General features: G+C 37.0%; 1 protein-coding gene across 4 annotated transcripts in view; it reads right to left on the minus strand.

Moving 5' to 3' along the window:
- Positions 1 to 358: 358 nt before the first annotated feature.
- PPARGC1A (PPARG coactivator 1 alpha) overlaps positions 359 to 22,031 on the minus strand; it is a 702,185-nt gene continuing 680,512 nt past the window's right edge. For all 4 annotated transcript variants that reach the window (XM_033213898.1, XM_033213894.1, XM_033213896.1 and 1 more), the window contains 5 exons: positions 21,600 to 21,704; positions 21,326 to 21,446; positions 10,753 to 10,874; positions 10,256 to 10,407; positions 359 to 4,244 (listed from right to left, as the gene is read on the minus strand). In XM_033213898.1, the coding sequence (XP_033069789.1) occupies positions 4,141 to 4,244; positions 10,256 to 10,407; positions 10,753 to 10,874; positions 21,326 to 21,446; positions 21,600 to 21,704 (604 nt within the window). In that variant the 3' untranslated portion in view covers positions 359 to 4,140. The remainder of the gene's footprint in view (positions 4,245 to 10,255; positions 10,408 to 10,752; positions 10,875 to 21,325; positions 21,447 to 21,599; positions 21,705 to 22,031) is intronic.

Raw genomic sequence — 22,031 nt, forward strand, 5'->3', positions numbered from 1 at the left:
CTTTCTATGCTGAATATTCAGTGAGTTTTTCCCTAGGGGAAAGAGCTTGTACTTAAAAATACACACTTCCCAGGGTTAAGTACAAAAATAGAGCTAATCCATTTCATAAAATCCTATGTCATTTTTCACCTCTGAACGTTCGTTATAGAAACCACTGCGTCTGCCTTTGCCGTTTAGAAAAAGACAAGATACAGAAGGTGCACGTTACCTTACAGCTGAAATGCATCCATGAATATGGAAAAGCAGGGAGAAAGGGAGAGAGAGCCAGAGAGGAAATAGAATAATAATAAGCGAGTAATGGGTACTGATCTGAGAAACATGCCAGGAGTTTGGTTACGATAAATAAGAAAAGCAGGAGTAGATTTGAAACATTCGTTTCCCTTTATTAGCTCAGTGAGGCTGATGTGTACTGCACATTTAAAAAAAATCACAGGAATTTTCATACAATGAATAAAACCACAACAATACATGTAGAATTGGCAGGTGGAAAAAAGGCCCGGCAAGGGCTCAACTAATCGCTCACTTTCCCTCTTCAGCATAGTTCAACCAACAGTATTACACTTTCACCTACAAATCTTAAAGTAGCTCCATCAAATCAGCAGTTCACATTATTGAAAATGTCTGTCACATAGGTACAAATTTAGAATCATCACATTATAGTACATGGCTATTCTAGGTCATCTATAGATCAGGTCTTAGACTACAGTGATTGAAGTTCTCATTACAGCCATCAAGAAAGGACACATAATCATTACCTACTGGAAGCTCACATCTAAAGGCATGAAAAGGTTTCCTTTTTTCAACTGACCCAAACATCATACCCCAATAGTGCAAAGTTCCCTCTCTGCTGCTCTGAATGTTGACAGCCCAACTGTTGTTCTCGGAGTCGTTTAGCAAAAAATTGATTTTGTTGCACTGGAAGAATTATTCTGCTACATCTCTTTTAAAAAAGAAAAAAACCCACATTACTAAAGCACCAGTTCGGTTACCAAAATTGTAGATGTGGTACTTACCACGGCATGAAGGCAATGGCCCACGGTCATCTAAAAATCCTAGAGATCTATGCTGAAATTTGCCTTCAGTGATGATGGGGTGCACATGTTCATTTGAAATATTCTCTCCCAAAAAAATAAAAATAAAAATGAGAGGAGCACAGCTTACATTTTGATGGGCTACCCACAGTGTCTGCAGAAGATACAAAAGCTCCACTAATTTTAGATGCAATTTGAAGTCCATTGAGGAAAACTATCTTCATGGTAACAATATTGGTTAGGCCGGGTTGCGGGGGGGATAAATTAATCTTCAATATATGTGTAGTGCTGTCTTTTGATAAGAAAAGAAACCAAGTATTCCACTCATGTCAACAATCCAGGGCAAAAAGGAGAATGTATTTAAAATTGGATCACAAAAATTTAAAGGCAAAATAGAGAACACATGTGGTCCTTGAACACATAATAGGATTTACTAAATATCGATTTCTTAAAAATAATTTATTGCTCTTAATAGTCTTTTTATTATTATTCTACAACAGAAGATACTCAAAATTCAGAAAGAAAGACTGTAAACTTTAGTTTGGCGTTCACACAGAGTTAAAATACCTGCATTTAACCTACAGAACAACAAGAATTAGGCGGATTAAAGATGTGTTACTGTTGTAACGCAGAACCTGTGAACAAGTTCTTTTATTTCATAGTATTTTTATTGCTTTCTATCTACTTAGAAATAAGAAGCCAAAAAATCAAGCAAGCATCCGACAGGACAAACAGTGGATTCACTCAGAACACAATATGCTGGTGATACATGAATGCAGCTATCAAAATTAGCTGCATTGGCCTGGGGGTGAAATCCATCTCATAAGATTGTGTTGGGTGAGAGAAAGGAAAAGAACAATTAAGTAGTAGGTGTATCATGTCTTCCAGAAAAGTCATGTCAGCCAAACAGTAATCGAATCTCAATTTAGAAACTTGAATACACACTCCAAACGTTACTGAATTCCATTCCAGGGACTCCACACTCAGATGAAATCCTGATGCTCAAAATGGAGGTTTTTCTGAAGTTTTTATTGAATTTAGCAGAAGCAATGTCATCAAGAACAACATCATGGTCACGTCAGAGGCCATGCTAGTGCAAGTAGAAACACTGCTTCTGCAAAAGCTGAATTTCCCAAATGAAGCACTTACACTCCAACCTGACAATTGTCATGCATCCTAGGTAGAAAATTTCCACTGGCTTTATTATTTTCATCATCTCATAATTTATAATAAATAGGCTATCTGCAACTGATAAATATGTCTCTTTAGTAAACAAAGGAATGAAATATCAGTATTTATACAGGATGCATAACTGTAAAAAATACAGATAAATACCATCGTCATACTCTGCCAAGGGAAAGAAATACTGGCTTCAAAGATAGTCTTCAGACACACATTAATTATTGTAAAAATCATACTGTAATTATTACCTCAGCATTTTGTATCAAATTAAAATCACAAAAATTAAAACAAAACAGCATTTTAAAAAGATTTTTGACTTCTAGTTTCAAAACTACTGTTGATAGAGAAAATAAAAACATTTCTTAATGGTTACCCATTGAGAGACTTTACATAAAATCATGATATCTTCTAGAAAAATTTTAGATGAGAAAATTTCATTCCCCTAACAAATCCAGTGTATAAAACTTCAAAGAAAAACAAGCGACAAGAAAATGTGGAAAAATATCGCGGAAGTGGTTAATACCTTTAGGGGACTAGGATATTTCTTGACAAGATGCTTAGATTGAAGCTCACCTAAGGGATGGATGTGCGGAAAGCATCATTTTGCTCTTGTTGCACTCAACAGACACACACACTGTCTTTTTGTTTTTACAATCAAATATATATAAGCAGTAAGTTCAGCTTCTAAATATGTTAGTGTACAATAATTGTTTCACCTCATAATTACATTTGAATATTCTTGATTAAGAAAAATTTAGCAGTTTTGAAAAGAAGGCTGCATTTACAGTGCATAGCTGTAACAAAAAAGAACATTGTTGTATAGTATATACATAAAATAAAAATACTCCATTTAACATCTGTAAATACTTAACTACATCAGAGAATGTAGCAATTACACTATCTGAACACATCTCAGAGAGTTCTACCCAACTCTCATTAGTATTGTAACCCGGTGTCCGCTCCTCAGAAAGAACCGCTGAACAAGCTGCACGCTTGACCATTGACAAGGCTTTTGAAATTTGCAGTGGAAGATCAACATTTTGGACATTTACATGGGTGTCAGGATTAAGGATGAACTACAGAAACTTCAAAATGTTAGGAAACTTTAGCATTCTGGTGCCCGCAGTATCCTCTCCCACCCAGATTCCATGGCAAAAGGAAAAAGGAAAAAAAAAAAAAAGAGAGAGAGAGAGAGAGACAGGATATTAGTTCTATGGAACCTGTGGTTTCTTCAGGATTGTCATATAATCATTACGTTACGAGAGAAAGCTTGCTTCAAGTTGATTCTGCACTTTCTTAAAAAAACAGAGTACAAAGGCTGATGCCCAGACATCAGCAGCTGTCATTTTAGGGTGGTTTGTGGTTGGTTGGTTGATTGGTTGTTAGTTTTCTTTCCTTTTTAATTTATATATATATATATTTATTTATTTTCCTTTTGAATAGAATACGAACATTTTGAAGTTCTAGGTTTTAAGTGTGTCTTCATGGAACTGCTGCCATTTGAAATGGTTTGCCCTTGCACATTCTGGTCAGGTGCCCCCAGTCCTCACATGTACCCACACATAATTCCCCTAAACCAAGCACACACACCATACACATACATACACACACACATACATGCACACACGCACACTCCATCACCAAGAGACTCCAGGAAAAGCAAAGCTGACACCCATGAATAAACATGTGCTTACTGGATATCATTCTGTCTCTTGCCTCTTCAGCAGCTGTGTTCATGTAAACCATTGTTGTTATTGTTGTTGTTGTTGTTGTTCTTGTTGTATTGTTGTTGTTTTGTTTTGTTTTTTGTACAGAGAGTGTAAAGTAGGAGAAATTCCTAAGTATGACTTGCAATAGTCTTTAGGGAAGGACGCGCTGTCCCATGAGGTATTCGCCATCCCTCTGTCATCCTCAGCTAGGGAACATGTTACCTGCGCAAGCTTCTCTGAGCTTCTTTCAGTAAACTATCAAAATCCAGAGAGTCATACTTGCTCTTGGTGGAAGCAGGGTCAAAGTCATCTGAGTTTGAATCTGAAAGAAACACAAGCCAGTTTAGACACACCCTTTGCTGATGGCCATTAACTCAATCATTCCAATTCAAGACTACTGGATTTGATAACAACTCTTACAATCAATGTACTTTAGAAAACAATGTCTGGATTTTGTTGGATATATATTGATAAAAAGAAACAGGATGGGGAGTAGTGAGCTTTCAAAAATACTCACCTGTTGACTCATTTAGGCTTAAACACCCTGGGAGTTAGGCAGAGCAAACATTAATATATCTCTGGCAGATAACCACCCTCCCCTTCCCCCCCGTATGTCAAATGACTTGCCCATGGTTCCTCAATAACGTAGATGTAGACGTGCGAGTACAAGCTGGAACTAATTTTCCTATTCAATGGGATTAATTTAATTGAGCATAAAATCCAGTTGAGTATGAGAGAAAGAATCATGAGAAGTTCCCCTAAACTTCTCATCCTCAAAGATGCTTCTCTTTGAGGCAGGAGGGGACATATGATGTGGTCCTCTACTTCTGTACCTCTAGACATCCCAGAAATTTTGGTGCAAATTCTCCCCAAATTGGAAGGTTGAGAGAAATACTTCACATCCCAGGAGAGTAAATTCGGAAAGAAGAAATAAAGTGCAGGTATAAATAAAGCCACACCCTTCTTGGATTCTTAAAGTAGTCCAAGCAAGCTTTTGGGCAAAGTTTCACATGCTACTTCAAATAGACCTTAATAAAATAGACATATTTTAGCAATATAGAAAGCAAAGTAAAATTCTGTTAAGTATTCCTGGTTTTTCTCCATTGACTTCTATGAAAAAAACAGGTATTTCTGCTGGTCTTGCAAGTAACAAAGGGTGGCTTGGAAATATAACAAAAAGCCTCTTGCAAATACATTAATTCTTTTGAAAACATTTATTTAAAGGAAAACAAAACCATTCTGGAAAACTAACAATTCTACCAAAATATAAGAATTTCCATGCTTTTCCCAGAATAAGTTACAAAATCGAAATGGTCAAAGTAATAGAAGTACGAGATACTACAGAGGCATAATCGTTGACCTAAAAAGTTGTTTTGCTGACAAGATTGCAAACCAAGCTCTCTAGAACCAGCCTGACCATCCCGTTTCCCAAATTTCAATCTACCTTTACATACCTAGATTTAAAGACAAGGAAATATTTTTACTTATGTTTTCCTTTCATTCTGATCACCTTTGGTCTTTACTGAGTTTTTTTCAGCAAGTTTTTTAAGGTAAGAGCAACAAGAACAATTACAGTCTCAATCATAAAAAACAGACACAAAACTGGCCAATCTTTCCTCAATAACATCTTAAATAGTCAATTCTTAAATTACACTGGCTTCAACATTTCTCTTCATAGGCTAATGAATGGTTTTCTTATATTGCTAAGGCCTCACAAACAACTGCTGTTACAATCAAAATCTTTCTTGTAGAGACAAAAAAAAAAAGTCTAGCTCATTGCTAGAGATTAGTCTGAAATCAAAATTCCACTTGCATTGTAGATCAAGAGGGAAGAGTCCCCCAGTGATGGAGTCTGTGTGATAAAAGTCAGTCTGGAACCATCAGGGACATATACACGTACCTTTCCTTGAGGAATACTTTGAGAGTGTTTTAAATTGCCTTACTTTGCAATATTCTAAGTAAACTCTAGAATTTCAGTGTTTCTGTATTTTGATAAGCAAATATTTAAAAAACAATTGAAATAGTAGCTCTCAAGAATTTCTTCACTGTGAAATATAGTGTTCACATATATACCCACTTATACTTGCTCACTGTTACTCAGAAAACAACCAAAAAATATTTTTTGTTGCATGAGATGGAATGTGGTTACATCTAATTTCTGAGGCAATAACATCTACTCCACCAATTTCTCTCCTGCTAATGAAAGGATATTGGAGCACAGTAAGATATAATAAAAACATTATAGGAATAACTCAAAAAGTCACTCTAATTTTTCAAAATAAATTGTTACAAATAATGATACTATATTATTTGAAACAAATCACATCACACTTATATTCCCAGCACCTGGTAAACTGTTGGCGCCGAGGAGGTACTCAAATTAATATTTGTTGAAGAAATATACTAATCTCAAACACCAAAATATTATTAAAACCATGGTTGAAAATATTTATATTGGGATGTGGGAATGATTTATCAATGAATGGCAAAGGAATACATAAAGTTACATATGTAATCAAGAATACTGATAATACGATACATTTATTTCAGTTAATAAACAATTTATAATGTATGTGTCATTTATATTTTTTTAAATGTTTAAGTTATATAACATAACTCATTCCTAATCAAAACTATTACATTCATAATACTGACCCATCTTTCTCTTTGGATCCTGTAGTCCTACTTTAATTTCTCTATGTCTTTCACCTTTGATTTTCTTTTCATTGAGGTCTTTAGAAAGATCCATTTGCTTATAAGACAGTAAACTGAAAGACACAGACTACAGATTCATGGCAACTAGAACTTAAATCTTGGCTTCACTGTTTTAATCTTGATCAAGTCATTTTAATCTCTCACTCTCATTTATAAAACTGGGTCATAAATAGTAGCTGAAATTGTTATGTTTTGCTCTGACAATATTGTCGACACCATTACCTAGTTTCAGTAGTAGAGAAACAGGATGTATAAGCTAACTTAATTTTGGGGAGCAAGTAAACAGAAAGAAAACTGATTAAATCTATCTAGAATGATAGGTAACTTTCCTGTCTTGGTAAAATTAATCTGTGTCACATCATTTTTGTTTACTATTGTGACATATGTGTAAGCTCCTAATCCCTGAGTCCAGCATATTCTTATGCCCTGAAGCATGCATGAACACTAAATATGGTGAGCACAAGAATATTTGAATTCTTCAGGGAAAAAAGACAAGACATCTGAAACATTTTTTGAGTCCCAAAGCTGATTGCTAGAGTTGATTCTTCCATTTTAAAATGACTTTACACTTCTAACTTCTCACTCCCATCATTTTAAATTATAATCATAGCCACTATTTACTGAGCGCCTATGTTATGCCAGACACTGTGCTAATAGGATCACAAACATTTATTTAATCTTCACAATAACACTATACGGTATTTTACAAATGAAGAAGCAGAACTGAAGGGGTCGAATTGTTTGCCCAATGGCAGTGTTAAGTCAGATTTCAATCCCAAGTCTGGGATTCCAAAGCCTGGCCTCTTCGGACTATACAATGCTGGAGCTGGGAAAAAACTACCTTTGTGCCATCGTAGAGTTCAAGGGAATTGGAAAAATCCATGCTACTACAATGCACATCAAACATACTTTTCAGAAAATACAGAGCGAGCTTAGCAATGGCAAAGTTTCTATTGCTGCCGGCTAGGCAGGGAGATAACGAGAGAGGAAGCATTCTTCTTAGAAATATTTCAGGGAGGCTCCAGTTCAATTTGGAAATACCATCCAATCCTCCCTCTACCAGTGATGAATCATGATCTAAAGGCCCCTCTAGGTAGCTTATTTTAAACTCTAGATGTTTTGAGAGACTAGAAACACCCTGGCCTTCATCACTGAAGAAAATAAGTCAAATCAACTCAAGACTTCAATCCGTCTTGACTGTTTTTATCAGCCAACATTTGAACAAATGACTTGCCACATTCTATATTTTCATCCCTAGCCCACTATCTCTCTAATAGTCAGCTGCCTCTCCCCTGCTTCCCATTATCTATTTAGCTTGTGGAGTGAATTATAGCATATTCCCTCTGAACAATGCACATCACCTGTATCAATTACTCTAGGAAGACATCCCTTCGCTGGACAGAAGAAAAAAAATCCCTGTATTTGGTATTTGTTTCCTTCTTTATACCAACACAGAGAAAATGCATATAGATATCTAATAATGCTGAGGACTAGATTTATATGTTAATTCCACGATAAATATTACACATAAATTTAAAATAACTATGTCATATCCACAAGACATTTGCCACTGTCCTTCCTCAAAGAATTTGAAAGCTTACAATGCACACATTAGATGGGGAATGACATGCAAAGGAACAAAATTAAAATTGAAAAGGAAATTAAGATATCCATTTTAGCATTATTTATAATATTGAAAAATTAAAAATTAAATGTGGGCTGGGCACAGTTGCCCACGCCTGTAATCCCAGCACTTTGGGAGGCCAAGGCGGGCGGATCATGAGGTCAGGAGATCGAGACCATCCTGGCTAACACAGTGAAACCCCGTCTCTACTAAAAATACAAAAAGAGCTGGGTGTGGTGGCAGGTGGCGCCTGTAGTCTCAGCTATTCGGGAGGCTGAGGCAGGAGAATGATGTGAAGCCAGGAGGCAGAGCTTGCAGTGAGCCGAGATCGTGCCACTGCACTCCAGCCTGGGTGACAGAGTGAGACTCCGTCTCAAAAAAAAAAAAAAAAAAAAAAATTAAATATTTGGCTATAATGTAATGACTAAATATAATGGTACTATTCACTCAGCAAAATACTGTGCAACCATTAAAGTATGTTAATAAATTATTTTTAATCTCATGAGTCACAGCAGAACATGAATTTATATATTAATTGAGAAAAGTAGAATTTGGAAGTTTACATAAACATAAATATATATATATATAAATTCAAATATACGAAATTAGACATGCTGAGACAAAATACTGGAAGGCAAATCACTTCATTGGTAATAGTGGTTATTCTCAGATGACAGGCTGATACATGATTTTAAGTTTTTTCTTAATACTTTTTATACTTTCCACATTTTACCCCTTGAGTCTGTACAGCTTTTATAACAGGAAAAATTAATATTATGTATGCTTCAGTTTCGTTATCTGTAAAATGGGGATGATAATAATAATATACACCTCCTACAATAGTTCTAGTACTTAAATGGAAAATGCTTTCAAAACTCCTGGCACTGTGTCTGGCATGTGGAAGCACTCAACAAATAACAGGTGTTTCTTTTCTTTTTTTAAAGAAAACATAGTGTGATTTAGTATATCAAATTTAATTTTCTTCTCTCTAGTTGTAGTTCATAGAAAATAATGATATTTCTAAGTGTCTGTGAAACAATAAGAAAAATACGAGACTTTTGCATATTCTATTCCATGAAACAATGATGGCAATGCTATGGTTCATGAAAGGATTCATGGTAGGCCTGGAAAGCAAAAGCAGGTTACACACACACACGCACGCACGCACGCACACAAATCATAAACACATGTAGACACATACAATACCTACCTACATACACACACGTAAACACATGGCCACACACATCTGCACAACACATGCACACACAAAGCACAATACCACACACACACACGTTTAATATTCAGACAACACACACACACACAATATCCACACAGATACACACAATACATGCACTCACAAAATATAAAGCTGCATGCACACACAACGCACATACAGAAATCATGAACACCAGTAGAAACACACAATATCCACATACATACCTACCACAATTTTCAGCACCTGAGTAGACAGTACAAAGAATTTACCTCTGTCCTTTCTTGCCAAAACCTAAGCCCCTTTCTTCTGAAACTGTCTTTTTTTTTTTTTTTTTTTTTGAGGCGGAGTCTCGCTCTGTCGCCCGGACTGGAGTGCACTGGCCGGATCTCAGCTCACTGCAAGCTCCGCCTCCCGGGTTTACGCCATTCTCCTGCCTCAGCCTCCCGAGTAGCTGGGACTACAGGCGCCCGCCACCTCGCCCGGCTAGCTTTTGTGTTTTTAGTAGAGACGGGGTTTCACCGTGTTAGCCAGGATGGTTTCGATCTCCTGACCTCGTGATCCGCCCGTCTCGGCCTCCCAAAGTGCTGGGATTACAGGCTTGAGCCACCGCGCCCGGCCCTGAAACTGTCTTACACATTTTTCTTAAAAATTTGTATTCAAACATTCCCTTTAGTAAAATAAAGTGATGGTTCAACCCAAGATGCCGACGGATTATGTTTGCTCCCATCTTGAGCTCTACATTATGGATTCCTCATTCCACGTACAAAAAAATCCATACCTAGGTCTGCATAGTTAGACTTGAAAAATTGCTTGCGTCCACAAAAGTACAGCTCGAAGTCAGTTTCGTTCGACCTGCGCAAAGTGTATCCATTTTCAAGAGCAGCAAAAGCATCACAGGTATAACGGTAGGTAATGAAACCATAGCTGTCTCTGAAATGGACAAAGAAGAGAAGTTCAAAGCTGGTTAAGAAGTATTAGCATACGGGACTGTAACCCTTTCTATTTTGTGAGACTTCTCCGGTGCCAACATCTGAGCCACTGCATCCATTTATCAGTGTGATTGTCCTGTCAAGCAGCTAAATACTTATTTCTGGGACAGGAAATCTCAACTAGAAAGATTAATAAATAGGGATGAAAGAAAATAAATAAGGTTCTGAACTCAACATGTCATCTGTCAAAGCACTTACATCGGCAACTCCCATCCCAGTAATCTTATGGCCATAATTTTTTACATACGTCAACTTCTAAACAAGAAATAATCTTGAAGATTCTCACCCATCATCCCGCAGATTTACTGTGCACTCCTCAATTTCACCAAAAACTTCAAAACGGTCCCTCAGTTCTGTCCGTGTTGTGTCAGGTCTGATTTTACCAACATAAATCACACGGCGCTCTTCCTATGGGGGGAAGGAAGGAGAGAGTTTTGCTGGTTCTGGAGATGGGAAAAAAGCTAACCCTCAGCTGGGCACTGTGGCTCACGTCTGTAATCCTAGCACTTTGGGAGGTCGAGACGGGTGGATCATGAGGTCAGGAGTTCAAGACCAGCCTGGCCAAGATGGTGAAACCCTGTCTCTACTAAAAATACAAAAATCAGCCAGGCATGGTGGTGGGCACCTGTCATCCCAGCTACTCAGGAGGCTGAGGCAGAGAATTGCTTGAACCCAGGAGGCAAAGGTTGCAGTGAGCCGAGATTGTGCCACTGCATGGGCGACAGAGTGAGACTCCATCTCCAAAAAAAAAAAAAGCTAACCCTCTAAAAACATTCATAAATGTATAATCATGCATAAGAAACCCCACTAAGCATGGCAATTAGAGCAAAACATACACTACAATGGAAGGAAAGACTACGTTTGAACCAAGTGTTAATTCCCATTTCTTCAGTATCAATCTCTTTTCACTCACATACATTCTTCTCTTCACCTCTACTCTTTTCTACCTTTCCTATATGTCTCTGTTCTACTCTCAGATGAATTTGCTGTGTTAGAAAACAAGTCTGTATAATGCACTCTTTTTAAAAATCATGGAACAATACCTATTAAATATTTGAACATTTGTGACTTGATTATTAATCAAAATTGTTATGAAACTGACCTGGCTTACAAAACTATTACATTTATCATTAACTCAGAATTCTAATAATGAGATGAACAAATTCTGACGTCCTCAAAAGAGTGGTTCTTAAACTCTACTCTAAATAAAAATTACTTGGGGTGCTGGTTAAAAATGCAAATTATTGGGCTTTATCCCAGTTGTACTAAAAAAAACATGTAAGATAAGGTTCTACAACCTTTATTTTTTAACAAGCACACCCCAGCGATGTTGATGCAGGTGGTCCAAAGACAATAATTTAAGAAATAAAGTCTTAAAATGTAGGCCATTTAAAGCCATGAGTCTCCGAAGAATAAGAGCTAAATAAAAGAGGCTATAAATTTCACTTTGCCAATAAATCTAGTCTTATTTTAGGAATAGACTAGAGGGGTGTGGCCTAATTTTCACAAGTGGAGTCAATATCATCATAATCTGAAAGTCGTCAGTAATTTATAACCTACAAAATACAGGAATAATATTTTATAGCCTGAGGATAAATTCTTTTTTTAAAGCACAGCAATGCATTCTTAGTGTAGGAAGCAATCCTACATCTCTTGTTCCAAGAAGATAAGGCCAAAAGGTATGATGTCTCTCAAAGTTTTAAGAACATAAGGAGTTAATATAAAGAATGTGCTCACCAACTAGTTTGTATACTAAGGACAAACAAGGATAAAATGAATTTAAGGTTGCAGAGATTTAAGTTGGGTTGAAGCAAAGACTAGAAGCAGAGAACTGAGGTACAGACTTAGCTTGCCCAAGAGTTTTCTTTGGATGTACTGAGAGTCCCTGGTCTTGGGTGATGAAAAGAATAATTCGGGCTGAAAGTAAAAAGATGCCCTGTCTTATTTGCTGAATGGTTTTCATTTTCTTATGCCCAGTGTTTGGCCAAGAATCTAGTAAGAAGTAGGCACCCAACAAGCATTTGTGAAATGTAACTGAACAATTCGCAGACCCTATATCTTCCTGGATGATAAGCTTACCAATGTCTGGTCTTATTCTACCATATATAATATTCTTGCCTGTATTTTTTATTAGGAAAGTAATCCTTATGTCCACCTGAGCCTCGGGTGCAAATAATTTTACTTGACATTTCAGGTTGGTTGTGCCTGAGGAGCCTCACACTACACCAACCTTACCGAAGCCCAACACTCCAGCCTTGCCCTCTCCCCATTTGGTTCTTTCCCAGTGTTCTTGTATTAGTGAAATGAACACCATCCAGCCAGTTATTTAGGAAGAAATTTAAGTACCTCCTTTTACTCCTTTCTCTTGGTCCTCTCCACATGTCTAACTACTCATCAAATCCTATTGATTTATTTCTCCTAAATCTTTCTCTAACCTATTTTCTTTATTCCATGTGTCCTAAGCCAAGCCTCCAGCTTCTCTTTCTGGACTAGTATTAAAAAAAAATCTCTTAATTTGGATCTGTGTCCATGTTTATTCTTCTCCAATCTATTCTTCCATCATCGTTAGGATAGTCTTTGCTAAGAAAACAGGAATCCAATGATGTCTAAATAAAAGAGGCTATAAATTATAAAACATTCCAAAGGCTTCTCACAACGTTTAACGAAAGATCTAAATCGTTAACAAGACCTACAAGGCCCTGTGTGGTCTGGACCTGTTGTCATCACGGGCTTTAACTCTCATATTGCGTTCTTTCTGTGACTCTCTTTCCCAGCCACACTGAGCTTCTATTAGTCTAGTATATACTGTGTACCTTCCTTCCCAAGGCCTTTGCACATGCTCTTTCCCTGCTACTGGAACACCCTATTCACACTGCAGCACTCCCAAGCCTCTCACATACACACACTGTCTACAACAACCTTAAGCTCAACAATCACATTTTTTCTGAGACTTGCAATGAGGTCAGAATTCCTATTAGTTGCTCTTATGGAAAACTCTCCTTTCCAATTGTAATTAATAGTTTATCCACTGTTTAATGTCCACCTCCCCAGGACAATAAAAGCTTCATGACAGTAGAGACCATATCTGTTCTCTTCACTACTGTATTTTAAATAAAGCATCGAAACATAACAGACTATCAATGAATAACTGTTGTAAAATCAATCAGTTATGAATCAATCAATCATTTTGAACACTCATCCCATTCCCTTCATTACATCAAAGATGCCTAAGTGTGGTCCTTATTCTGTAAGACTATCCGACACAAAGAAGGAAAGTTAGATTTGATGCTTTATTACAGAAAACAAAAACAAAAACAAAAAAACATTGCTCAGGGAGCTCAGTTGAGTGAAGAAACAAAGATTTCCATAATTTGTTTTTACAGATTTAAGTGTAAGAAGTAGCTACATGTTTGCAGCTACATGTTTGCAGGAATCTCACTCACAAAAATCACCTCTGAAAATCAAAGGTAGGTAGGAGATAACAAACAGTTGGTAAAACATAACTGTACTAACAATAGCTACTGAGACTAAATAAATGCCCAGATGAAGCAGATAACCAATGCAGAGTAACTGCCTGATGCCCTTCCATGTAGATTGTATGTCTCAATCGAAGGCTGTGATTGTGCCGCTTCACAGCACCAAGCACATCCTGGCAGTCGGGGAGTAGAAATGGATGGAGAGGCACATCCCAGACCATCGATGCACACTTGAGCAAGGGAATCATAACACCACATTCCATTCTATTTACGCAGCCAGCTCTAGTCAAACAGCCAAATGTGATGGGACTGTTATCTAAACTTAAACTTCCTGGCGCCTGCTTTCATGGGTGTTAAGGAATTTTTTTTTTTTTTTTTTTAATGAGCCTTTTAGAAAAGTTACTACTGTATAGAGAGAAAGGGGGGAAATGCAGAAGTGAGAGAAAGAAATTGAGCCATTGCAAAGAAATTGCTCAACTACCATTATGGGAATAAACACAGCCTATGTATTCAAGGAAATTTGAAGTTAAAGTGAAAATCGACCATATGTATGCCCATATGCAGACATACTGGGACAGTCTCTGAATTGCAGCTTTATACGAAGTTGTATGCAACAACGATCCCATACAAAATATAAACCAGAGGACCTTTTATAATGGATACTGATACATTCTACAGTAAAAAGAAGATATAACCTAGAGAGGAGAAATAGGAAACCGAAGGGGTGTTCCACAATTACTTGAATTGCCTGTTTTTCTACCACTCTTTTTATGAAGCACAGGAATGGGGCCATGCCTCGCTACTTTACAAAGATCAGAGACTGGATACATGCTGAAATGCTTATTTGAGGAAATTATTGAAGTGCTTGATTTTCCTACTGCTAAAAATGAAAATAAAAGGCATCCAAAAGCCTAGAAAGCAAAGACAAAAATCTTTCCAAGATTGGCCAAAATGTCTAGCAAAGAACTGATTCTTTTAAACATGTTGCAGTTGTATTAGACAGATGAATAGATTTGATATCTTTAAAAAACCTTAACATTTGCAGCCAATTTTTCAAGACATTAATTTCTAAACAGGAGATGAAAGGAAAAGAAATCAAAATGCTTAATAACATTTTCAACTTCTTCAAGGCTTGGAGGAACTCTAAACCTTTGGAAACAGCTCCTTGAAAAATGATTTTCAGACCAGTATTCACTATTGAGGAGGATGGAACATCTATCAAATAACTTTTAGTTTCAGTTTTCACAAAAGCTAGTATGCTGATGGGGTGGATAATAAAATTGAAGACTTACGTTGCATTAACAGCTATAGTAAATCCTCATTATACCAAAACACGGTGGATAAATAAACAAAAAAATGACTGAATTAACTGACTTCACATTACTAAAATCTTTATCAAGAAGAGTCTAGAGCTTCCCGGTTACTGGAGGAAAACATACAGTGATTGTTTCTCATCAAATAAACTACTCCTGATAAAAGGGGTTTGACTAAGAAAAGAGAGAAGGTAGCAGAGAGATGAACATTTGTTGAATTCTTATCTCTGCCAGGTACTGCATTTGATGCTTTTTAATGGGTGATCTCTCTAAAATGTCCTATTATGCTAGGTAACAAGGAAGAGCTTGATATAATGTAGATTTTAGCTCTCTCTACGTTTGCAAGTCAGAATAATGTAAAAATCTTTTTTTCTATGCTAAGGAAACTACATAACAATTTTGGCAGTGAAATACTGGTGTTCATTGCTAGATTAGCTGTAACCTGACTGCCTCAAAAACTGCAAAGACATTATAAATATCATTGGAATATGGTGTATTCCAACTAAAAGAAAAGGTGAGTGGAGTAGAGGGTCATGGAAAGGTGCAGATAGAAAGAAATACCAAGATTGTAAAAAAGGCTAAAAATTTCTTGCCGTTAATATTGGTCATCTAACCTAATTCAGTAGGTATTCAATAAATGCCTACTACTAGGTGGTGTTCTAAGACAAAAAACAAAATTGTAGCATTAAACTTTTCCAAAGTGTCCCCCATTCATGTACCATGCGCTACTATCCCTGCTTAGCGTCTAAGGCTGGTTAATGTGAATAAGTCCAGGTTAGTCTACTTAGGAGGTAAGATGCAAATAAAAGCTAACATGCAAGTAAACATACTGGTAAGTCAGAAAACATGAAAAGTATAGAATAAGAGTATGCATAACTACTTTTTAAAAAAGCTTCACTGAAGTATAATTGATATATCAAAAAATTGTACATATTAAACATATACATTTTGATGAGTTTGGACATATGCCTATATCCTTGATACCATCATCACAATCATGGTACTATATGTATTCATCACCTTCAAAATGTATTTGCGTTCTTTTGTGTTTTTTTTCTCTTTTTTTTCTGTGTGTGTGTTTGTGTGTGTATGTGTGAATAATATGAAATTTATCCTCTCAACATTTTTAAAGTGTACAATAGCATAGTTAACTATAGGTACTATGTTGTATAACAGATCTCTAGAATTTATTCATCTTGCCATAAAACTGAACATTTCTAAATATTGAACTTAAGAGTCATAATATAACATATACACACCCACATAAAATATCTCTTTAAAGAGTCTTGAATAGAAAGCTATTTCATTTTCTCCAAAAAAGATTAACACTGAGCACTGTGGGAGGCCGAGGAGGGCGGATCATGAGGTCAGGAGATCAAGACCATCCTGGCTAACATGGTGAAACCCCGTCTCTACTCAAAATACAAAAAATTAGCCAGGCGTGGTGGCGGGTGCCTGTAGTCCCAGATACTCGGGAGGCTGAGGCAGGAGAATGGTGTGAACCCGGGAGGCAGAGCTTGCAGTGAGCCAAGATTGCGCCACTACACTCCAGCCTGGGTGACAGAGCAAGACTCTGTCTCAAAAAAAAAAAAAAAAAAAAGAATAACTCTGAGTAATTGCACAATTTCTTTTCATTCCATTTGGAAGAAGTTTATAATTATCAGCAGCAATACACTGTCCCTGGCTTCTGAGCTGGACACTGACCAACTGAGAAGTAAAGTAGCAGTCATTGCTGCCCGAGCACATCTGGTTTTGGTTTTAAGTGCTGAGCCATATCATAATGTCTAGATTTGCCCTTTAAATTAACATCCCATTATCATGTTTTCTGGCAGAAAACTGTACAGATTGCAAATGGAGTTGGACTTAGAATTCCACAAGAAATTAGAGCAGTGACAGTTTAGACATTAAGTACTAAACTCTGGCTTGCAGAGTCCCAATATAACCTGAATTATTTCAAGCTTATGAGTCTGAGAAAGGCAGAAAGTGAATTGCTTTTTGAGAAAGAGTCTGGATGGAAATTACAGGAAAGTGCCAACTGAAACAATGGTAACATTCAACCACAATACATGGTTTTGCATTGGTAATTACTAATTATTAGCGTTCTCTTTGCTTTTGGATTTGGTTCACTCAACTTGGGCTGAATTAGCTGAATTAAGATTTTAGAAACATAAGCAATGAAAAGTTTACAGATCTCTTAAAACACCTCCTACTTATGGAACTCAAAATAGAAGTAATGCAGACAAAGTTTAAAAGATGCCTTTAATTTTGTAAAATAACAATTATTAAATTTCTAAAGTGTTTTATTTTCATTGCCTTTTGGAGCCTCTGTTTTTCTGGTTCCCTAAATATATGATTGCTTTGATTAATGGATAACCCAATACTGCACCCAAGATATCTTAAATGTAATTTGCTTCTTACCCATTACTTTAAGGGTGTTTCAAAAATTGAAAGAACATCACCTACCTGACCAACTTAGGTCTGGACTGTCCTCGTTCCCTTAGCTCTTCCATGTATGAATTCTCAAGTTAATTTTTTCAAATCAGTTAAAAATCATTGCATGTATCCCTGCACTCAAGTCCATAAAAATACACTTTGGGGATGCATTATGGCGCTAGAAAGCCAATCATTTGGAGGAAGGAAATCAATCCAAAAAATTCATGTGGGTAAACTCATTAAATAGCTCCACGATGCCTTCTAGATAGATTTCAAAATCTTTAGCATGAATTATAGGACCCTTTATGCTGTCTTCCACTGTTCCCTCTGGACTTATTTCTTGCCCCTCTTGTGTCTCAGTATTCTAACTAAATGACTAGTAGTTTCTCAATATACCTTAGTCTTTTTTAGAGACTTAGTATAAGCTATAGCCTCTGTCTAAAACAGCAATGTCCAGTAATAATACAGTGTAGTATATGTCATTTAAAATTTTCTAAGAGCCACATTTAAAAAAGTAAAAATATGAAAAATTCAATGTTAATAATATATTGTATTGGGCTCAACATGCCCAAACTATTATATCCTTTTGTGATTGATATAAAAAGATTAATGAAGTATTTTACACTATATTTATACCAAGTCTTCTAAATCCAATCACACAGTATATCGTAATATGACCCAATCAAATTAGCCATGTGGCTAAAGGCTACCATATTGGACACTGCAGGGGGAGAAAACCTTTGTCCTTTCTGCCTTTAGGATTTGGATCAATCTCACCCTGTCTGAGGTTCTCCTTCATACACAGATCTGGGTGCTCCCCAGTATACTATCACAACAGTGCCACAGATGCACCCCTTATAACAGCACTTATCACACTGTATTGCCTGTTTGTGTATCTTTGTCTTCCAGTAGAGTTGAAGTTCCTTGGATACAGGGACCATGTCTTTCCTAATTTTCTATCCCAACCACATGGCAAATATTTATTACAGAAAGAGCTATGAGTTTTCACTCATGTTCAATAGAAATAGCATGTAATTATCCAAGTGGAAATTGGTTAAACAGTAAGTCCCAAATCTTTATTAAGCACTTATCACTTATAGTTCACTCTGCTAGTAAACAATCTCTATGTTCTAGGTTTCCTTCAATCTACTTTTCAAAAACAAAAATGAACTTTAAAGTAAAAATTCTCACAAATGTCTAGTTCATGTAAAATGATTTAATACAAACCAAGTTGACCCTTGTATTACAAGTGTGCTTTGGAAGAGAATTGATACAGATTATTTTCATCTCAGAATTAACAGAGGAACTAGTCAACATTTGTAACACAAAGGGACAACAGGGTAGCATCTGCTTCCAAGCTGAGGCTGGTCATCCTCAGGGTGCTTTTGTTTCATCTAGACCAATGACACTACTTGCTCTATTTGTAAAGGGTCAAACTAGCAACAAAAAAGACACCTCCTTTCCTTTCTTTGTTAATATCTGGCACTTAATCATCTTTAGAAGGCATAAAATAAATACACGTCATTTATTTACATACTTTTGATTAAAATATTAATCTGGCTTTAGTTATAACTATGTTGTGTCTTGGCCATATAAGCAAATTTATGATGAAACTATTAATCTTTCTCTTTAATGTCCTATTTTTGGGGGAAAAAATGAAGGATTTTATAAAATATAAATTTGCAAACACCAAAATAGTCATTTTCCTACATGCTTGCTCAGCATGATTTTCTTTTGTAATGATTATAATGTGCCATATTAAAAGGCTTTGTAAATTATATGGCACTATATAAATGTGAGTTATTATAATTATTGAATACACCATTAATTAAATACAGTGACATTAGAAAAATTGAATTTTAATTTTCATTAGTCTTCATAAGTGTTAACTAATGACACTTTGGCAACTCTTAATATCACTGCTCATTTGGAAGTTGAGAAAAATGTGGCAAATTGTTGTAATTTGCAAAATGCCTTTGATTCAGTCTTAGGTAGATTCAAAGTTAAACGGCAGCAAACTCTCCAAAACTTTGGCCCAAGTGTTCAATTACTTCTCCCATCTTTCTCCTTAAATGCCTGTGTTGAGCAAATCTCTCATTTAACCTTTATCCTCCAGCTGATATCTGTTGGCCAATGCTTGATTTTGATTCCATTAGTCAGCTCTTTTATATATGTTTTGCAAAATTGTGTTGATGTTAGTGAGTTTTCTTAAAGATAACATATAAATCGAACCTTTACAGTCAAAAATCATTTCCCTAAGCCTTGGCTAGCTTAGATGTAAGATATGTCAAAAGCTGATCTTCACTGAGCTAACTCTGAGTGGCTAGCACAGACAGGCAGCAGCTGCACTGAATAAAAGCAGTGCTATATCTCATTGATTAGTCATGGTTCCCTAGAGCACCATGTCAGAAAAGATCGTAAGGCTCTGAGGGGGCTCAATGGAAAAGAGTTCCATTATCGATTAGGAATGTCTGCCACGGGCATGGGCTGGATTTTGACAACTGGACTGCCTTATTTTTGCCATCCAAAGTCTAGGCTGATAAACAGCAGTAGGGAGTTGGGGTAAAGCCTACCTACTAGTCAGCAGTTGCTGAAAATGAGTACTGATCTTCAGAGAGCAAACAAATATAACATAACTTGGATCTTTACACAGAAGGGTAAGCACTGTCTCTATGTCAAGTGAATATAATACTCCCTGGTAAGTGGTGCTGAAATCCATAAAATGTCACTGAAAAGTAGTTCGTAAGAAATGTGGGTGTGTCAACTACCCAGTTAGATGGCGACCATCACACAGAAGGTGATGACTTTCTTTCTTTTTTTTTTTTTTTTTCAAGACAGAGTCTCACTCTCACTCAGGCTGGAGTTCAGTGATGCAATCTCAGCTCATTGCAACCTCTACCTCCCCAGTTCAAGCGATTCTCCTGCCTTAGCCTCCCAAGTAGCTGGGATTACAGGCATGTGCCACCACGCCTGGCTAATTTGTGTATTTTTAGTACAGACAAGGTTTCCTGTCTCCTATGTTATTTCTTGTTTCCTATGTTGGCCAGACTGGTCTCAAACTTCTGGCCTTAAGTGATCCAACCGCCTTGGCCTCCCAAAGTTCTGGAATTACAGGCGTGAGCCATTGCGCCCGGCCAGAAGTGATGACTTTCTTAGCAACTCTTCCTCCTCTGCCTCTTTTAAATCCAACTTGAACTCAGTCTCTTCATGGACAATTTAAGTCTCCTGCTGGCCAAAAAGACAAAAACTGAAACAAGATAGCAATCCCTCCTCATTTGCCACTCAAACAGAGAAGTAACAGGAAACAGAAAGAAAAACTCATCCTGTGACCAGAAAGAACCAATATCTGACTAAAAAAAAAAATCTCTGCTCCCTCCATTTTTCAAAACAGTAACGAACTTCAAAATGAAACTGTGAGTGAGAAATTTACTGACTTAAACATTTTGTTTTCCAATAAGTTAGGTCAACGAGGACTGAAGAGTTACGGATGTTTTAAAGCCAAAAGGCTGAAAATGGCCTGTTCTAACAAACTAACAAAGACTTAGCTTTTGTTTATTTTCTAATCTATCACCAAAAAAAGCACACAGAAAAAGAAGACACCCTACTTTAAAATAAAAGTGAGCTCCAGGCCACTTACAATTGCCTTCTGCCTCTGCCTCTCCCTTTGTTTGGCCCTCTCAGACTCTCGCTTCTCATACTCTCTGCGATATTCTTCCCTCTTCAGCCTCTCGTGCTGATACTCCTCGTAGCTGTCATACCTGGGAAACATAACTTCATCACTAAGTCAACCACCTCAATTTGCATAAGCAAAATGAATAATAATATGGGGAGGGGTATAGGGTTTTGGAGAACATCTTGTCATCTCAAGGAGGGGATAAAGGGAGCCGAAGGAAAATGACATGCCTCATTACCTGGGCCGACGGCTGTAGGGCGATCTTGAACGTGATCTCACATACAAGGGAGAATTTCGGTGCATGCGGTGTCTGTAGTGGCTTGACTCATAGTAATAGCAGGATCTGTGACAGATGAGAAAAACAAAAAGGGCATTTGCAACTGCCACTTAACCCAAGTTTATCGGCACTGTGGAGCATCCTCTGGGACACTGTGTTACAGAGACTGGCTTTTTCTTCCCAGCTACTAGTGAGATTTCCCAGTGACAGTTTGTGATCAGCTAGTCAGCTAAGAGGGCTGGGAGTGATGTGCTCTCTCTCAGCGTCTCTTATTGATGTTAACACTGAGCACCAGGTCCGGTACACTGTCAGCTTTATCTTGCATGGATCTCCACTATCCTGGCACAGGGCAGCTCTCCAGGTAATAGAAAAAGTTAGATGAGCAAGTTTCTT

This window comes from Trachypithecus francoisi, unplaced genomic scaffold (genome assembly GCF_009764315.1).
Source record: "Trachypithecus francoisi isolate TF-2019V2 unplaced genomic scaffold, Tfra_2.0 Lachesis_group1, whole genome shotgun sequence".
In the NCBI taxonomy this organism is placed as follows: Eukaryota; Metazoa; Chordata; class Mammalia; order Primates; family Cercopithecidae; genus Trachypithecus; species Trachypithecus francoisi.